This window comes from Sprattus sprattus (assembly GCF_963457725.1).
Source record: "Sprattus sprattus genome assembly, chromosome: 11".
In the NCBI taxonomy this organism is placed as follows: domain Eukaryota; kingdom Metazoa; phylum Chordata; class Actinopteri; order Clupeiformes; family Clupeidae; genus Sprattus; species Sprattus sprattus.
Window position 1 is genome coordinate 1,752,370 of NC_137909.1, and position 20,800 is coordinate 1,773,169.

At 41.6% G+C, this 20,800-nt stretch overlaps 1 protein-coding gene across 1 annotated transcript in view; it reads left to right on the top strand.

The window, feature by feature from the left end:
• Positions 1–20,800, top strand: part of dmgdh (dimethylglycine dehydrogenase) — a 54,774-nt gene that overhangs the window by 18,276 nt on the left and 15,698 nt on the right. The window contains exons 6-8 of the mRNA XM_080847996.1: positions 883–1,131; positions 12,871–13,069; positions 13,205–13,374. Of these exons, the coding sequence (XP_080704122.1) occupies positions 883–1,131; positions 12,871–13,069; positions 13,205–13,374 (618 nt within the window). The remainder of the gene's footprint in view (positions 1–882; positions 1,132–12,870; positions 13,070–13,204; positions 13,375–20,800) is intronic.

Below are 20,800 nucleotides of genomic sequence, written 5' to 3' on the forward strand. Positions count from 1 at the left end.
TTCAATCCACCACACTGTACTTGCTTTCATGGGTTGAATTGCAGACTATTGCAAAAGTCACAGTTACTTTCTGCAAACAATGCTCAGGATGAATCAACAGACATTAGAATGTACGATCCACAAATGCTATTGGCTACTGAATAATGTCCTGCAGGTGCTTTTGATATCGGAGCTTGTATCCATACAACATGAATGGTAGACAAGTTCATTTGTTTCGTCTGATATGAAATAGCCATACAGTCAGTCACACTGTTCTCAATGACATTTAGCATGATGATGTTTTTAGATGTATGGGGGCGTCTGGCCTGGTGTGGCAACTGGGGTTCCGTGATAGTGGGGGCAGCTGCCAGCCCATAGATCCGCCCATGTTCCAGAATAGTTGGAGCTGTGGCAAAAGTTCCTTGCTGATGTCAACTTTATCATGAGTGCCACATGGCTTTAGAAAGCCTTCCACTAAAATAGACTGTCATCTGTTATATGTAATCAGAAGGCTCCCACTGTTTAGGTGCACTCAAGCATACGCCATTGGCTCATTAGCAATTCAACTATTAGAGTTAAATTAATTGTTGATAGGGAAATTTAAGATGTCTTGTTAATGTGTATTCAGATTTTTATATTCTATATTTATGTTTGTTTTCCCTGTGTTTGCTCTAAACAACCAAGACAAATTCCTTGTATGTTGTAAGCATACCTAGCAATTTCTTATTCTGAAATGAGTGCTTGCATCATTTGATCTGATGTATGTACAGCACATATGTGTATGTATGTATTTATAAACACTGTGGAAGATTAGCTTCTGCTGAAATTGCTTAATGTTAAATCAGAAAGTTATTTCATTAAGTTATTCTTTTTATTCCTTATCTTTATTTGGCTGCTGCTTAGGTTTCTGGGCACGGGAGTTGGGTCAGATGATTGGTTTTGAACACCCTACCATACCTGTCCATCACCAGTATGTTGTCACAGCAACAGTGCCCGAGGTTAAGTCCCTGAAGACAGAGTTACCAGTTATCCGGGACCTTGAAGGGTCATATTACCTGCGTCAGGAGAGGGATGGGCTGCTTTTTGGCCCCTATGAGCAAGAGGACAAGATGAAGTTGCAAGACTCCTGGGTGCATGATGGAGTACCACCGGGTAAGTCTAGCATCTTTTTCAGTTGATTAACTGTATTCAATTCAATTTTTTGTATTTGTATAGCGCCATAACAATACAATTGCCTCTAGGCGCTTAACAGAGCCCAGAGCCTAAACCCCCTTAGTGCATGCACAACGGCAACAGGGGCAAGGAAAAACTCCCTGTTGGGCAGGAAGAAACCTTAAGCAGAACCACGGCACATAAGGGGGGACCCATCTGCTTGAGGTTGGCTGGGTGGAGACAGGAAGGTGGGAAGGGGGGAAAGGGGGAAGGGGAAGGGTTGTTTGGCAGAAGGGGAAAGGAAGCAACAGGGGTTATACACAGCCAGCATTTGGTCGCTGGACATAATATGTATACAGACATCTGGTGGTAAATACAGTGATGATACAGGCAAGACCAGATTACTGTACCAGTAGGGTTACTGTTACAGGGGTAAGGGATGTAGGGACAAAGAAACATTTCAGTGGTGGCAATAATGTATATTGTATATAAATGCTAGCATAGGGTATTGGGTAGAGTAGGTGTACGCCAATGCAGTGGCGGTGGGTGCGATTGGCCGAGGGTTCCTCCAGGTAGACCAGGTGCAGAGACTACGGCAGCGTCCCGTAGCGGAGATAGTCTTGATTAGTAGGGAAAGAAAAGGGAGAGAAGGAAGAAAGTGAGTGGGTAGAGTTCAGCTGTCCATGTGTGTAGATGCGGAGTGGTGGGGGTGAGGAGCAATAGTTCCACTTCCATCAGCGATTGGAACATGCTATAGGGGAGAGAGAACATTTATGTTAGTAGACATCAATTTCAGAAACAGATAGGGAGAAGGGAGAAGATATATTTAGTAATGCTGGCATTTGTTATTAGTGTGCTTGCAAGCACACTATTGTTCTTTTTAAGTTTTATTTATTTATGCCGGGGCCGTACATGCATCCACTCGGCAATGAGACGGTGAGATGATGGTGTGGACAAACCGAGAGGCTGTATTGTTCGTTCCATTGAAGTATAAGCTGTTATGCCGGGGCCGTTAAGTATTCTGAGCTGTTTTGCGGTGGGAAATATATAGAGGACAACAGTATCAAAAGCTACAAATGGTTAACAAACTTTTTACAGTCCCGTACCCCTTCAGACATTCAATCTCCAGCTACTAACCCACCTGTAGCTATTTCTGGCAGTGTAATTATTTTTCTGAACACTACAATGTATACATGAGTGTATGTTTAGGATTGCGACTGGGCTATTCAGACTATTTAAGATGTCATGTCTATTTATAGGTCAGTTTGAAAATGTAATGGGCTTTTTCACTTTGAAATTAGTTCCCCCACGTACCCCCTCGTGTACCCCTGGGAGCACGTGTACCCCAGTTTGGGAAGCACTGCTCTACATCAACCCCAAACAAGTGCACACAAAATGAACAAACATAAATCAAAAACACAGAGTACGCATTAAACACAAAGAGTACTCATTTAACACAGAGAGTACTCATTTAACACACAGAGTACTCATAAAACACACAGAGTACTCATTTAACACACAGAGAGCAGTGGCAGACCTACCATAGAGGCGAACTAGGCAACTGCCTTAGGCCCTCACCCAGCAGAAGGCCCATGATAAATTGCCCATCCAGGCAGTAATGGGCCGACGGGATGGCCCAAGTCTATAACCAACCGGCCCTCCCGCAGATATCGTCAGTTGCGACAGTTTTCCTTGCTTCACCGAATACATTATATACCTCTAATGATAACCATCAAGAATCACTGTCTGCTATTTATACTACTCCTAGTGACCTGTATTCACACTCATGGTTACTATTTTCTTACTATTTTCTAATCTCCTCCGTCAGTCTTACTATGTTTACTTGTTATTAAATGTCAATCACTCTAGCCTAATACTTGCGTGTCTCGTTCGTAGACACCTTTAACACCCCTACACACACACACACACACATAATCACACACCCAGCATGCAACACTACCATTACCACTGATGTTTACACCCCATCGTATGTTCTGTTCTATTCATTTCTACAATAAAGTTCAAACCAGTGGCGGCGGACCTTAAGGGCGATTGTGGCGACAAACTGCTTTCAGGAAAAGGAGATTTTTTTTCTCTGTCGGCGTACTAATTAAGATAAATTGACAACAAAACAATTAGGACTTCGTACACCAAATGTATCGATTCAACAGGTTTCTACAAAGGATGGAATCCTACATCCAAGAATTGGAACGAAAGAAAATCATGGCTAGCACGACGTGAAGTGGCTAACGCGGTCTGTATTCCTTTTTTGTAGGCTACCACTGTCACTTTTCATAGGTTGTACAGTGTGAATGTTCGCTTTTTGCCCTAACACTGAGTTATTTTCTTTGTGAAGACTTATTTAGCTTTTGTAAGCCAATACTTTCGAGATCAGTCAATAAATATAGTTGGTTTTGACTTATATGTTGCCCCCTTCTTTACGTTGTTACTGGACATATTTTATGTATCCTGTAAAGCTATGTTGCATCATACAACATTTGAGACATGTGGATAATGAAAAAGTGGGATAATTTAAAGGCACCCAGTGCAACTTTCGAGGCTTAAAAATAAACATTCAATTTCTAGTCTTTTTTACACGTAGTAAGTTTCAATAACTCCATACCATTACATACCGACATTCAAGCAGCAAAGATGAGACGTCGTTGTGTGGTGAGAACTGATAGAAAATCGATAACAACAACAATCGCCGCCATTTTCTTTAGTTTTTGTAACCTACAATAAATAAAGCAGGCTTCCAGTCAATGGAAAAATGGCTTCTCCCCACCGGCGATTGTTGTTGTTTACGATTTTCTATCAGTTCTCACCACACAACGACGTCTCATCTTTGCTCCTTGAATGTCGATATGTAATGGTATGGAGTTATTGAAACTTACTACGTGTAAAAAAGACTAGAAATTGAATGTTTATTTTTCATTGAATGTTTACATAAAGTTGCACTGGGTGCCTTTAATGTGGAGCCAAATCATGTTTGTTTATGAAGGCTCCTGAATGCAACTTTCTTCCAAATAACTAGCTACTGTAGCTATGTAGGTAGAGGGGAAATATTTTGATTGTGTGCTGCCATCTACTATACAAAAAGGTATTGCTGTATGAGTTAATCAGCCTACAAAAAAAATGATATTGCTTAATGTAGGTCGCCCTAATCATTATCAAAAAAATTGTGTACTCTTTCTCTGCTGACATTTATTCCTAAAGGCTCTGTAGGTATACATATAGGCCTAACCATCTGATACTAGCCCAGAGTTAAGCATATTCATGTAGCAAACTATACCTACCTTGGAGTGTTACAATAGCCAGTATCATTTTATTCCATGTGTCCATCCAGGCAAATTTGTGGATCCAAATGTTATTAAAAAACATATATAATGTTATTTCTTTGTAATCATCCAAAATTATGTTAAGTGTATGGGTATTTTGCATACATTGAGCGGGCAACGCACCGTATATTAAGTGGGCCGCTCTGACAGACAACTCCCGGGCCACTTTTTCCCCCAAGTCCGCCCCTGCTTTGAGGTGGCCCTTTTTTTTTTTGCATTAAAAGGACGGATGAATAGGGCCCCTGGCTATGTTCGCCTTAGGCCCCCAAATGACTAGGTCCGCCACTGACAGAGAGTACTCATTTAACACACAGAGTACTCATAAAACAAGCAAATTCTAGGCACATTGGAACTGTCTTGGGACCAAAACAAAATGAATGTTATTGTAATCCGTTACAGTATACTGAGAAAAAGTATTGAGTACTGAGTATAGTAAATTCATTGGCTATCAAAATGTTGGTGATTACAAAGGGGTCACAGCTTAACAGTAAATTGATATGTAGAAAATAACATTCATTCTGTTGTCTTGCATCTAGACTAGGGATGGGTATCGTTTGGGTTTTTTCCGATACCGGTGCTAAACCGATACTTTTAAAACGATACCGGTGCCTAAGCGGTGCCTGAACCGATACTTTTTTTTTTAAACGATTGACCACATTAAAGAAAATTGAACAATATATTTACTGTTTAAAGTATACTATAAATATAAATACACACAAAACACTTGGCTTCAAACCGCAGCTTAAAACTTTTTAACTTCAAACTTACAATAATAATATGTTAACTGTAAACAAAAGTTTAAAGTATACTTAAATAAATATAAATAAATACAAAAACACACACTCTGTACACACTACAGCATCAAAATTATTTTTGCAAAAGTATGAGCAATGCATATTTGCCTTTGGAGTCAAAAATGTCTTATTTTTATTGCATTTAATTCATAAAATGTCACCATTTTCTGATTTGTTTTATACCTATCTTTTCTATCTTGTTTATGGTTAATCTTGTTACTTGAACACACTGAATACGAGAAAATGTGTACTGTCCCTTTAAGAGACTAGTTAAGTTTTGCTGTCATCTCCGTTTATTTTTCAGTCTGCGGTTGCTGATCTGCCGTTGACACTTGCCTTCTCTCCCCTCTTTAAACGAAATTGTTTTGTTGCATTTGCTGCACGTAGTGATGTTTGAATCTTTTTGTGCAAAATACAGCCACACTTTTGTTCGTTTACCTTTCGGTATTTTCTCTGTTAAAAGGTTGATGGCTAGTTAGGGCCCGAGCTGCTGAAAGCAGCGAAGCCCTATTGTTATTCTACTGTTTCTGGTTATTAGATATTTCTTCAAGATAGCTTATGGACTGACTGACTGACTTTAATTTTTCTTATTTTTATTTATTTCTATGAGATTATTGTAATTGTAATGAGATGATTGTTTGTGAAGCGACCTTGGGTGTCATGAAAGGCGCTTTAAATAAAATGTATTATTATTATTATTATTATTATTAGGGCCCGAGCTGCTTAAGCAGCGAAGCCCTATTAGGATTGTATGGATTCTTGTTAGGGCCCGAGCTGCTGAAGCAGCAAAGCCCTATTGTAATTCTACTGTTTCTTATTGTTATTTTTTTCCAAAGTTGCTCGAAAACTTGGCAGGGACGTTATGGCGGGAAATCTAAGATCTTTTGCATTGCAGGATTTTTGGGGCGGGGCAAAATTGCTCTGTAGCGCCCCCTAGAACATTACAAATACCCCTATGCATTGGAGTTAGTTTGGTATAAACGCATGCCCAGACGCACCAAAAAGTGTATTGATGCCATGGTGGAAGGTCAACAGGAAGTTGGCAAATATGCATTTTGACGGCGTTTTTGCCCGTTTCCACACCTCGCATCTGATCGAACTCCTCCTACAGATTTAATGGTAATGCCTTCAAACTTGGTCAGGATACTCTTCAGCCATGGGGGATCAAATTTTATTGAGGGATTGTTCAAAAGCTCAAAGGTGTGGGAGTGGCAGACCGTCAAACGTTTACGACTCGCCAGTGCTCGTCAAAACCACAGTCACTTAAAACTCCTGCCTGCATTGTCCGATCCTGACCAAAAGTCATAGGGTGGACGCTGGACCCGACCTGAACACAGACATATGCCCATAATGCCACTTGCCTATAGCGCCACCTGTTGGTGGTTGGAAATGTCGCTTTCTTTATTCTTTGCGCTGTATTGTTGCGATGTTGTGATGAACGTGGCATTCTCAAGGCTTGCTGTAAGCTTGACGGACGGCTGTGCGGTGCGCGTCGGCCGTCGACCAGCGCCTTCCCCGACGTGCGTAAGCGCGTCCTCTGGCCCGTTCAACGCTGCTTGCAGCTTTAATTAGGGCCCGAGCTGCTGAAAGCAGCGAAGCCCTAGTGTAATTCTACTGTTTCTGGTTCTTCTTTTAATTTTTTTTTCTTAATGAAACTTGCTGGAAAACTCACCAAATTTGGTAGGGACGTTATGCCGGGAAATCTAAGATCTTTTGCGTTTAAAATGTTATGGGGCGGGGCAAAATGGCTCTGTAGCGCCCCCTAGAAAATTGCAAATACCCCTATGCATTGGGGTTAGTTTGGTATAGCAAAAAAAAAATTCGGTACACTTTTTTGTCATGCCCGGACGCACAAAAAGTATGACGAAAAGGTGGCAGGTAAACAGGAAGTTGGCAATTTTGAGTGGAATGTGCGTTTTGACCGCGTTTTTGCCTGTTTTTGCCCGTTTCAACACCTCGCATCTGATCGAACTCCTCCTACAGATTTAATGGTAACGCCTTCAAACTTGGTCAGGATACTCTTCAGCCATGGGGGATCAAATTTTATTGAGGGATTGTTCAAAATCTCAAAGGTGTGGGCGTGGCAGACCATCAAACGTTTACGACTCGCCAGTGCTCGCAAAAACCACAAAGTCACTTAAAACTCCTGCCTGCATTGTCCGATCCTGACCAAAAGTCATAGGGTGGACGCTGGACCCGACCTGAACGCGTACATATGCCAATAATGCCACTCGCCTATAGTGCCACCTGTTGGTGGTTGGAAACATTGCACATTTTCTGATCCTGACCAAAAGTCATAGGGTGGAAGCTGGATCCGGCCTGAACGCGGACATATGCCTATAATGCCACACACCTATAGCGCCACCTGTTGGTGGTTGGAATCGTGACTCTATTTCCACACCTGGCGTCTGATCGAACTCCTCCTACAGATTTAATGGTAACGCCTTCAAACTTGGTCAGGATACTCTTCAGCCATGGGGGATCAAATTTTATTGAGGGATTGTTCAAAATCTCAAAGGTGTGGGCGTGGCAGACCATCAAACGTTTACGACTCGCCAGTGCTCGCCAAAACCACAAAGTCACTTAAAACTCCTGCCTGCATTGTCCGATCCTGACCAAAAGTCATAGGGTGGACGCTGGACCCGACCTGAACGCGTACATATGCCAATAATGCCACTCGCCTATAACGACACCTGTTGGTGGTTGGAAACATCGCTCAATGTCCGATCCTGACCAAACTTCATAGGGTGGACGCTGGACCCGGCCTGAACACGGACATATGCCCATAATGCCACTTGCCTATAGTGCCACCTGTTGGTGGTTGGAAACATTGCACATTTTCTGATCCTGACCAAAAGTCATAGGGTGGACGCTGGACCCGGCCTGAACACAGACATATGCCCATAATGCCACTCGCCTATAGCGGCACCTGTTGGTGGCTGGAAATGTCGCTTTCTTTATCTTTGCGATGTATTGTTGCGATGTTGTGATGAACGTGGCATTCTCACGGCTTGCTGTAAGCTTGACGGACGGCTGTGCGGTGCGCGTCGGCCGTCGACCAGCGCCTTCCCCGACGTGCGTAAGCGCGTGCTCTGGCCCGTTCAACGCTGCTTGCAGCTTTAATTAGGGCCCGAGCTGCTAAAAGCAGCGAAGCCCTATTGTAATTCTACTGTTTCTGGTTCTTCTTATTATTATTTTTTTCTTAATGAAACTTGCTGGAAAACTCACCAAATTTGGTAGGGACGTTATGCCGGGAAATCTAAGATCTTTTGCGTTTAAAATGTTATGGGGCGGGGCAAAATGGCTCTGTAGCGCCCCCTAGAAAATTGCAAATACCCCTATGCATTGGGGTTAGTTTGGCTTAGCAAAAAAAAAATTCGGTACACTTTTTGGTCATGCCCGGACGCACAAAAAGTGTATTGACGAAAAGGTGGCAGGTAAACAGGAAGTTGGCAATTTTGAGTGGAATGTGCATTTTGACTGCGTTTTTGCCTGTTTTTGCCCGTTTCCACACCTTGCATCTGATCGAACTCCTCCTACAGATTTCATGGAAATGCCTTCAAAGTTGGTCAGGATACTCTTCAGCCATGGGGGATCAAATTGTATTGAGGGATTGTCCAAAATCTCAAAGGTGTGGGCGTGGCTGACCCTCAGACTTTTACGACTCGCCGTTGCTCGCCACAAAACGCAAAGTCACTTATAATTCCAGCCTGCATTGTCCGATCCTGACCAAACGTCATAGGGTGGAAGCTTGATCCGGCCTGAACGCGGACATATGCCTATAATGCCACACGCCTATAGCGCCACCTGTTGGTGTTTGGAATCGTGACTCTGTTTCCACACCTGGCGTCTGATCGAACTCCTCCTACAGATTTAATGGTAACGCCTTCAAACTTGGTCAGGATACTCTTCAGCCATGGGGGATGACATTTTATTGAGGGATTGTTCAAAATCTCAAAGATGTGGGCGTGGCAGACCCTCAAACTTTTACGACTCGCCAGTGCTCGCCATTTCCACACCTCGCATCTGATCGAACTCCTCCTACAGATTTAATGGAAATCCCTTCAAACTTGGTCAGGATACTCTTCAGCCATGGGGGATCAAATTGTATTGAGGGATTGTTCAAAATCTCAAAGGTGTGGGCGTGGCAGACCCTCAAACTTTTACGACCTGCCAGTGCTCGCCATTTCCACACCTCGCATCTGATCGAACTCCTCCTACAGATTTAATGGTAAGCCTTCAAACTTGGTCAGGGTACTCTTCAGCGATGGGGGATCAAAATGTATGTAGGGTTTGTTCAAAATCTGAAAGGTGTGGGCGTGGCAGACCCTCAAACTTTTACGACTCGCCAGTGCTCGCCACAAAACACAAAGTCACTGATAATTCCTGCTTGCATTGTCCGATCCTGACCAAACATCATAGGGTGGAAGCTGGACCCGTCCTGAACGCTTACATATGCCCATAATGCCACTCGCCTATAGAGCAACCTGTTGGTGGTTGGAAACGTTGCACATTGTCCGATCCTGACCAAACTTCATAGGGTGGACGCTGGACCCGGCCTGAACGCGGACATATGCCCATAATGCCACTCGCCTATAGCGCCACCTGTTGGTGGTTGGAAACGTTGCACATTTTCTGATCCTGACTAAAATTCAAAGGGTGGACGCTGGACCCGGCCTGAACGCGGACGTATGCCCATAATGCCACTCACCTATAGCGCCACCTGTTGGTGGTTGGAAACATCGCACATTGTCTGATCCTGACCAAAAGTCATAGGGTGGACGCTGGACCAGGCCTGAACGTGGAGATATGCCCATAATGCCACTCGCCTATAGCGCCACCTGTTGGTGGTTGGCAACGTTGCACATTGTCTGATCATGACCAAAAGTCATAGAGTGGAGGCTGGACCCGGCCTGAACGCGGACATTTGCCCATAATGCCACTCGCCTATAGCGCCACCTGTTGGTGGTTGGAAACGTCGCTTTCATTATTCTTTGCGCTGTATTGTTGTGATGTTTTGATGTACGTGGCATTCTCACGGCCTGCTCTACGCTTGACGGACGGCTGTGCGGTGCGCGTCGGCCGTCGACCAGCGCCTTCCCCGACGTGCGCGCGTGTGCTCGGGCCCGCTCAACGCTGCTTGCAGCTTTAATTCTGTTTGTGCTTGCTCTGTGAAATGCTGCCTGCTCTTCACTGTCATAAGACTGTTGCTATGAAAACACCAATGAGCGTGAGCGACACAGGACAACTTTTACATTGGGAGATGGGGCAGTTTTAAATGTGCCCCTACCAAGTCTGCCTAGCAACAAAATACAAAATAATTCATACAGCTCACACTTAGCGTTACTGTGATAAATATCGGACACTTAGTTAAGAAATCGTTATACTATGTCTATTGATAGATTAAAGTTACGTATAAACTTACCCAAACCAACGGTTTTCGAGAGAGATTTTTGTCCTTTTCAACTTGTACGACTCGTTTAACAGCGCAAAAAAAACATATTTCTAATATTTGTGTTAATGTTTACGGTGACACGTTTTCGAGTACATTTTTAAATGGGTAAATTATCGGACACTCCCACTTTGTTCCACTTACCGCGTTGAATTTTGTGATAATAATATGCTTTTCCACTTGCTTTGACATATCCTACCGGTCTAATTTCTGTACAAATGCCTTAGTTACAATATGTTTTGACAAGCAAACGTTAATCTCACTAGTGTTATTTTTGTTTAATTTGTGTATTTTGTGGGCTTTCTTTGACCTGATTCAATTGTAGGTGCAGTCTATTCACTTAAACATGCACAAAACAAACATGGCATGATTATGTATGTTATGTATTAAAAATGAAGACATCAATATAAGGGTATTGTAATTGTACTATTGTTAGTGGAAATACAAATTTTTTATCTAATTCAACTTTGTTCTAGTTTAACTGTAAACGCAACTACGGAAGGCAAACTTCTTCCGTCCAATTTCTCAACTAGTGCCTTTCATATTGACATGGGTCTAAACGACCAGAGTAATCGGATTTGATCTCTGTGAGCATCTGTACTTACATTACGTCATGCTATCTGTGTTGGCATTTGATATGACAGTTTAAAATGACAGTTAAACTTCATCTTGGAGAGAACTTATCCGTCGTTACAACTTTAAGACCAAACGAGATATCCGTCGCGCTACTGAGTGTTCCACACTATTAGGTACATGCAAAAGTGCACTATAAAAAAAACAATATTTCGCCGGCTTAAATTAGGTCTTAAATGCCATATTTTTGTGGGAGCTTACATTTCGCTACCCTAGAATAATAAGGTTCTATCTGACATTTTTGTCAAAATTGAGTTATTTACATATTCCTATTCTGGCATAATTTATGAACATTATTTAAGGCGTTTAAAAAAAAAAATTTGAGTGTTTTATTCTGAAAAATGTGCCCCATTTGTCAGTTTTGGTAAATGCAATGCTAAAACTTTAAACCTCAATATCTCAAAACTGACCTGAACGCAGATAGAACCTTATTATTCTGAGGTAGCGATTTATATCCATAGTTGCCCGAAGTTGATCAGGAGAGTGAATGTAAACATGTCAACACCGAATTTGGCCGATATTTGACACGTGCCGGTATTTGACACTGTTCCGCTACGCCACTAATGTTACTGCTAGTTAGCTATCGCTAGTTTTCTACTGTTTTGGAACCCTAATCTAGACAGGCTCTTGTTTTTGATTGGTTCTCTTGTCCAAAAATGCTCCAGCTCTTGTCTGCCAATCAAAAAGTGATCGGAAGCAATCAAATGCAATAAGTGATCTCACACTGATGAAGTGACTAGAATAGGCACATTACTTATCACATTTTAACAGGATAACTAGTTATCTGTAAATTATTAGCAGGGTATAAGCTGAACCCTAACTTCAATTTAGCGCACAGTGTTACATTCCTGAAACTTCTGGTTAAAGTAGTACAGTTCTAAAATGCAGCTAAGCTAATCAAATACTAACTGACAGTACAATTTCTCCAATATCCTGTCAGGTTCGCAGGTAGTGAGTTAATGACCTAAAAGGCACTCCAAAAACCTTAAAAACAACAACAACAACAACAACAGCACTATAACCACTGGTAGCCTATTTTGGAGCAGTGTGCTTTTGTTTTTGGGATAACAAGCTAAGCTTTTGCTAACATACATAGCCAGCCATGCCTTTAGCTAACACTGACAGTCATAAAAGTCCATATTAGCTGGTTTATAATTTTCAAATAATAGTAACACTGTACATTAGCTATCTACTTATAGCTTGTCTTGCGCTCATTCATGTGGGCTCAGTGTACCTGTGTGAACTTCGAGTCTGGGAAGGAGGGAGGAGACAACGCTCTCCACTATTTTGAATTTGGAATGCAGTATCAATTATAAACGTTTGGTGTCAGTCCTATGTATTGCTCCTTTAAGTTCTTAAAGTTTTTCTTTGCAATATGTTTTTTGTCTGCAGGTGTTCTGTGCATACCAAATATTGATCTGAAATTGCGGAACCATCTGGGGGAAAGGACAAATCCAGCTGAGAGTCATCTCCATAGCAATATACTACTCTGTGTTTGTAATCAATCTCTGTTGTGTGACAGGTTTTGGCAAGGAGCTGTTTGAGTCCGACCTGGACAGGATCATGGAGCATGTGGAGATGGCCATGGAGATGGTTCCAGTGCTTAAGAATGCTGACATCATAAATATAGTGTCTGGCCCCATCACGTACACACCAGACCTGTCGCCCATGGTCGGCCCACATCAGGGGGCTCCCAACTACTGGGCAGCCATTGGCTTTGGGTAAGTCTAAATTTCAGTCTGCATAGATGTTACAAACCATTTTGCTTCCCTAAATAGAGAAATACAATATAAATTAATAAATTGCATACAGTTCTTTAACCTATATACAATTTTGGTACTGGAACTTTATGTTAGGTATGGAGTCATTCACGCAGGGGGGATTGGGAAGTTCCTCAGTGATTGGATCATAGCTGGAGAACCTCCGTATGACCTGATTGAGTGTGATCCAAACCGCTATGGGAAATGGACCACAGTGCCATATATGTGTGCCAAAGCCCGGGAGTCCTACGGCTTCAACAACGTAGGTGAGTTCTTGGAAATGTTATTGGCATTATATCATGAATGACCTGGGTAATGACACCGTCTCTGGCATGCATCATGGAATGGTAATTTGACTCGTCTCTAGGTGGTTACACATACCCCTCTATAACTCACTCCCATTCTGGGTCTACAGCATCAAAGGAACCTAGGTGTCTTAAGGTTTCATTCACACATTTAGTTAGAGTACAACTCTGGACCCTCTAGCCACTATTAAATGCATTATCATCTGGTACTTAAGCATGTTTATACCCTGAAGAAGAAAAATACCCTTGGCTTGTCTGTTTTGGCCGATTCGTTTAAGGTTGGACAAGTTTGATCACTGTTCTATAGCAATGCTCGAGAAACTTTAAATGGTAACTATAGAAAACACAGTACATGAATGTTTGAGGTTGATTGAAAGGCTGCCCTTTGATAGCTGCTACTACAGTAAGTGTGTTTAGGCAGGCTGGGAAATGAACAAACAAAAAGTATTCTCTCCGTTTGTCACAATGAATTCCGTGGTTAAATACTGGTTCATCTAAAGAACTAAGGGAAGACATGGACATATCTGTAGTAAATGCATAAAGCAATTGCATGCCTGTTCTTAAGGATACTTAAATTATGCTCATCATTGTACTGCTTTCACAGATACCTTGCTAGTTATTGGGTTACATTAGGCTCCTCGGAGTGCTGCTGTCACAGATACCTCGCTAGTTATTGGGGTTATTATTTTTTCTCTTCTGTTGTATGTGGGTGTTATAAGTCCGTCACTTTATATAGTAGGGTAGGGTCCAATGCTCAGAACAAACGGGGGCTCGAGTGCTGTTACGGCTTGTAAGTTCCTGAGCTGGAGGATAGTGGGGCATTGGGTGCCAGTGTAATGTTGCTCGGTCATTGGGTACGCCGGGCTGAAGTGTTGGGTGAGGCTTTGGGGTTATGGGTCAGGGGTTGGAGGTGTCCGTGGTGCTCTGTGTTGAGGTGCAGGGTCAGGCATGCAGTCTGGTACTTAAGGTACTTAGGTGCAGGCTTCATGCATGGCAACATTTGTGGGTCACTGAATGTTGGTATCTGGTGGTCATGGGATCCAGGGAGGTATGCTCTGGGAGGGTGAGGGGTCACTTAGGCTTTGCTGTATTGTGTGTTGGTGGGGTGCAAGGGTGATGCAGATGTAGACATGTGCCATGAAGGCTGTGAAGACCAAGGATCGGGGATGTGCTAAGATGTAGAAGAGGAGAGATAGCTTAATTTATCTCTGTGGTGCGAAGATGGAGGTCAGCTTTATGTATGATGGTATGATGGTCTATTTTGGACATGGGAAATGTCTGTGTAGCTCTCATTGCCACCCTTGTGACTGTACGTTTTTATAATATTTGCACACAGCTGTATGTCAGGTGTTATAGTCGTCTGTGTATAGAAGCCAGTTTTTGATAGTGGGTCTGTTTCCTCTAGTATGCCATTAGAGCCTCTAAGTTTTCTCTGAGAATACTACGTTTGTAGGCTTTTTTCTGTCTTGCATTTTTTGCAGTGTTGGATCCATTATGGAGTTGGGAAGGGGCACTCCCTTAGAAACAGCAATAAACGTGAACATTTTAAACGGTTACCATGGTTACCATGCTCCATTGTTTACAGTGAGTAGTAGTAGTAAGTTAGGTTAAACTTCTTTGATTTAAGTAGTTCAATTCAAGTAACTTTCAAATAAATAATAGAAATACAAGCTCCATCTCAGATATTCCAGATATTTGGCAAAGGATTACTGTTCGATGTCTTTGCCCTCATCTCTTCGAACTTTTAGGAAATTTGAAGGAAAAAAAGGAAAAACAATCAAAAATGTTCATCTTCAGAGAAATGTAGGACAGCTTCCGTCACATCAAAGGAAATATGAGTATCCGAGATTGATGACCCTACAGTCATACGGTCACATACCAGGCAAGGGGAGCTTTCTTTTCTTTTTCTCCCTTTTCTCTGGTATGCCAGCACATCTGGTCAGGAAACAGTGTGGAGGGGCTAAAAGAAAAATGTCTTCTCTCCAAACCAGAAAAAAAAAGAAAAGAGGATCTAAAATTGACAATAATAAGACATGGCGGGCAAAAACACACCTCACTCTAATGTTTGCAGTGCTAAGAAAAGTGCTCAAAGAACTGTGCCCTGATCTTCCATACCGGCTGGAGAGCGTGTAACCGATGCCCGTAGGAAATATCTGACCTCGGCATGCAGGAGGAAATGCACTTTCCCTGAATTGGACAACTGAGTTTTACCCTGTAACTATGGGACTACTTCTCTACACCCCGCCTCACCCCCTGACACCCACCCCCTTTATTTTTAGCCTGGTTTTTAGTATTGCCCTTCAGCAGGTCTAAGTTGTGAATGGCTCTAAAATGCTCCCGGTAGGTGCCACAACCACTACAACTCAAGACATGAGCAAACAGTGTTTCTCAACCATACCTTTGATGTACCTCAAGAGAACATCATCCTTGATTGGTGCACGGAAGTGTTATTACCTGGCATCCTAACTCCAGGATGGTTGTTTGAGCTCTTCTGACAATATTAACCCTAGGCTTGTTGTTAGGTTTGAAAAAACATTATTTTCTGTCTGCTGCAGTTGCACGATGGCCAAGGATGTCCACATGCAGGGTTGGTCACACATTAAACATGTAAATATGTATTTGTTCTATGTTACTGTACCATAATTTTTCAATTATTAACTGCATTCCTGTGGTTAATACTCAGGTGCGGTCCATACAGGGGAATGACTTTTTCCCGCCTGGAAGTCAGTAACGTGCACAGTAACTCTTTCAGGTAGAATGGGTCCCTCTCCCTCTTTCAAATATGATCCCATTAATATATCAGGTAAAAACAACAAGTACATTTCCATAACATTAAAGAATCGGGTGGTTGTGTTCCCACCTAACTGTAGCCTATTTAATGGGATGCTACGGAGCTTGAACCCCTGCGATAGGTGTGTAAAACATGTGATTTGTCACGCCAGTTAACCTAGCTATGAACTATCCTTGCTATCTCTAGCGTAAGCAACCCAAACCATTTTTTTTTCTTCTTGTATACAATGTTTGGCAATATGGTGCTAAACTTATGCTGTGTCTAATCACTTCACACAACGATAATTTGGTGTTTAATATTGTATAGTAAGTTTCATTGTCTAAATCAAGTCATCACAAGTCGTCAAAGAAAATGTGTTTCAAAAATCAAACTAAGAACAATATTATCCATGTAACAAATTACTTGAGGCTATAAAAATGATAAATGATTGGCTGCTTTGTCAGACACCGTAAGTAGGAATATGAAAACAAACTGAACATTGGTAACTATGCATCTTTTCATAGCATAGTAGTGAAAGTAACAATCTCTTTTACAAACATTGGATGATTGTTATTTAAAATGTATACATATATACAGCTCCAGCCATACTTACTTGTACAACAGTGGCATTATACTCTCCTGCTCTCCACCACCCCAATTAGCCTCTTCATTGTCTCATGATTTTAAGTCACCTGGCTATTGTGCTTACGGACGTTTATGGCAACTGCTTGATCGATCAATCCTTACTTTGCGGAATAGCTTTCAATTAAGGCTAGATGTAATGTAGGACTTCAATTTCTAGTGTCTGTCATACTCTTACCAAATTAGGTAAATGTACAAACCACATGGTAACCATGCAGTCTTGGCATAGTGTTGGGTTGAAAAACGTCTAAGTTTATTGCTGTTTTTTGCACTAAAGCAATACCTGGTGTCAGATATTAGCTGTTGCTCAAATGACAACCTAACCAAATCATTTTACAACAAAAAATCCAAGTTGACATCCATGACTTTAGAATACTACACCAATGATCTCTGACCAACTACTCACTCACTCTTTGTTTGTTAGCTGCTCATGTTAGACATCCACTATACTTGATTATGATTGGTGAGAAGACAGCATCAGGATGAAGTCCCTTGCCCTCCCACTGACAATTTACTGTGTGTTTTCATAGACGGCAAACATTCCCGGGTCTCCTCTACACGCCCACTGGACATTTTTATTTTTATTCACAGTCCAGTCAAACGGTGTCAAAAATAAATTGTAATCAACGGCAAGTGGGCATGGTCCAAGTGTGGTGTCCCTAAGTTGGCGGCCTAAAATAGGCTACTGTAAGCGAGAAACCTACAACGATATGACATTAAAAGCTTTCCTGTCACCACAATCACCATACATTATAAGGTAGGTCACTTAATTCAAATTGGAATATAATCACGTGAAATGTTTAATTAAAATTAATTTTTCAGTTTTGTTATTGTTTTTTGATTTTTACATCTCAAATACTTTTATTCTGAGGAGGCTGGGCTTCCCCTGGCGTCCTCTAGGAGTCGCTACAGAGGGAAACCACCTTAACAGTTTGCAGGTGCTAGCGTTGCTATCGTGTGTAATATGAAGTGAATCCTAACAGGTAGCCGCCCTACTACATGCCTGTTGAACCCCATCCTAACTCCATCCTTCAAGCCATATCACCTGCCGTCTTACCGCAATCATACAGGTGATAAATGCTTCATTTAATCCTGGAACATTTCCTTCTTCATTTCCTTCTTCACAACACCACTGCTCAAGAAAAAGTCTCTCAAAGCAGCCTCCAAACAGATCACATAGTTCCTGTCAAGGAACAATCTCCTCGATCCAAACCAGTCTGGAATCAAAAACGGTCACTCCACCAAAACAGCCCTGTTGTCTATGACAGAGGCCTTCAAAACATTTGGAGCAGCAGCTCAATCCTCGACTCTCATCCGGCTTCACTTATCTGCTGCGTTAGACACAGTCAACCGGCGCATCCTTCTGTCTATACTGTCAAGGATGGGCATTTCTGGCAGGGCACAATACTGGGCGCCCGTTCAAAGTGTCATGGCAAGGTAAGCTGTCTGTTCCTCACCACAGGGGTGCCCCAAGGCTTGGTGATAGGACCACTTCTCTTTGCCACCTCCTTGGGCCCTATCATCGGCTCGCATGGTTTTTCCTATTACTGCTATGCCGATGATACTCAACTGTATGTGTCTTTCCCTCCTGACAACACCACTGTGTCTGTGATATTGGACTGTCTCGCTGATTTATCCACATGGATGAAAAATTAACACCTTCAGCTGAATCTGGCTAAAACAGAACTGATGGTCTTTCCAGCCAAACAGGCCATCCACCACAACATCAATATCAATATTGACTCCTTATGTCATGTTCCTTCCTAACTTGTACATTGACTAGTACTTAACTTGCACTTACAGCAGTTACATTCTTGCACTTCTTTTTTCTATTTTTTTATGTAAAATAGTATTTATTGTTACACTAGGTCTCTATTGCTCGTAGCTTGACAGTTCTCTCCCTTGTTCGTTGCTTTGGACACTATCTTAGGGAACATCTTCACGGTTGGCAGCTGCCAGTGTGTGTTAAAGCAGCAATACAGAATTCTGTTCCTAAACGAGTACGCTAACTACCTAAAAGGCATGCAAAAACCTTGCAAACACGGCTAGAAGCTTGCCAACACACTAAATGGTGTCTTTTGGCAGTTTAACTGGCAATGTTATGCGTGTGAAAGCTTTTCTTCCATTTTTGCACGGTGTACCAGCCCGTTACACATAACTATATAGGGCATATCCTGGATGGCTAGTGGGTAAGGCACAGGTGTTAATCTGTCCTTCACATGACCATATGCTGTCAAAATTAATTTGAAGATGGTACCTAAACTAGTTGCCTATAAAACCATACCTCAAATAGCGTCAAGTTGTTGCATAGTGTTACTTTAATATGAATTGATGTTAATTAGGGCTGGGCAACGATTACAAATTTTAATCACAATTAATCGCATTATTTCCCTGATTAATCGCGATTAATCGCATTTTTATACGCATATTCCAAAAATGAATTAAAAAGTAGCGTATAGCGATATATTAAATGTACTGCCTGCCATATGAACTGAAGTGCCATTACATTGGTTGTGCAAACAAACACTAAATATCATTTGTATATAGTAGCAGTTAAATAAAATAAATAATTGGTGTTAATTTCAACTTAAACAATTGTATCAAACACAAAACTAAAGCTTATTGACACTGAATTAATGTTAGAGTGTGGTGAAGCACCAAAAATGTGATTACATTTATGTAAACCAGAAACAGCAAACATAGAAGGAAGTTCTGTATTTATAATTGTAAAGATTTTTTTTTATTTTCTAACATAGCTCTTCCCTTTGTAAAGTCCTGAAGTAGGCTATGAGCAAGATTGACAGTTCAATCAGATTAACTCAACCAACAGCAAACTCAATAACCACAATTACCTCGGAGTTACAGTGCATTATATCGATGAAAACCTTCTACCCTGGCCATTAGTGATGCGCCGGTCAGGTTTTTTTTTTTACACCCGCCCCAACCCAACCCGTGAGGAGATCTGAACGCCCAGCCCGCAAAAATATGCACTGATAATTACCCAAACCCGACCCAACCCGCGGAAGAAAAGACGCCAGTGAATCCATATTGCCATGGAACCTAAATGGAAAATAAAGAGAACTCATTCAAGACACTGCCTTGTGCTAGATTCGCAGTAGAGATTGTGATACAATTTCATGAAAGATTAAGTAGGCCTACCAAACAACAACAAAGAAACTGAAAGATCAAGGTTTACGTCGTTCTTTATTTTGCAGAAAATCGCATGGAATTGCATTTCAACAGTTGCCGAAACTTTAACATCTGACATCAGGTCTGAGAACTGTATTAGATATATGATATAATTAGATTTTTTAGAAAGGTGAACTTAGGTCTTCTTTTAACTTTGATTGGCTAACATTGCATGTAGAGCAGCGTTGAATGAATGAAAGGGAGCCCTGCATTTGCGACATTGGCGTGTGTGTGCTTCCCAGAATGCCTTGCGTGTGTGAATGTTATGTGTAAAATGTGTAGTTGGCAACATGGATGTTAGTTAGTCTACTAGTGAGCGTGTGATAATGGATGTATTCGTAACTGTGGTGTCTCTATTAGTAGCCTAACTCTAATGTGTTTACCCGATATGTTTAAGTGAGATTACCATTGTGGTGTGTTGCACCCGCATTAGTAGTACCATGTAAAATCTCTGCAACCGTCTACACCTTTAGGTCTTTAACCGCAAATTATTTCCTTTTCCGGTTCCACAGCAGCCACCGGCAAACTTTTACAAAATAAAAGCCAGAAAGCAACAGACTTTTAGAATAATAAAATAAATATATGGGCCATTCTACCGAATTCGTGTGATATGCAGTCCCTCAACAATAAAAACTATTAACAAAACAATTAGGTATTTAGGCATAGATATTTAATTAGAAAATGTTATGGTCTATATAAACCCAATGCATTACATGAGATAGTGATAAGCTAAATATATACAAAATCATCATTTATAGGGTACTTTCTATTGGGAAGTAGCTGTCC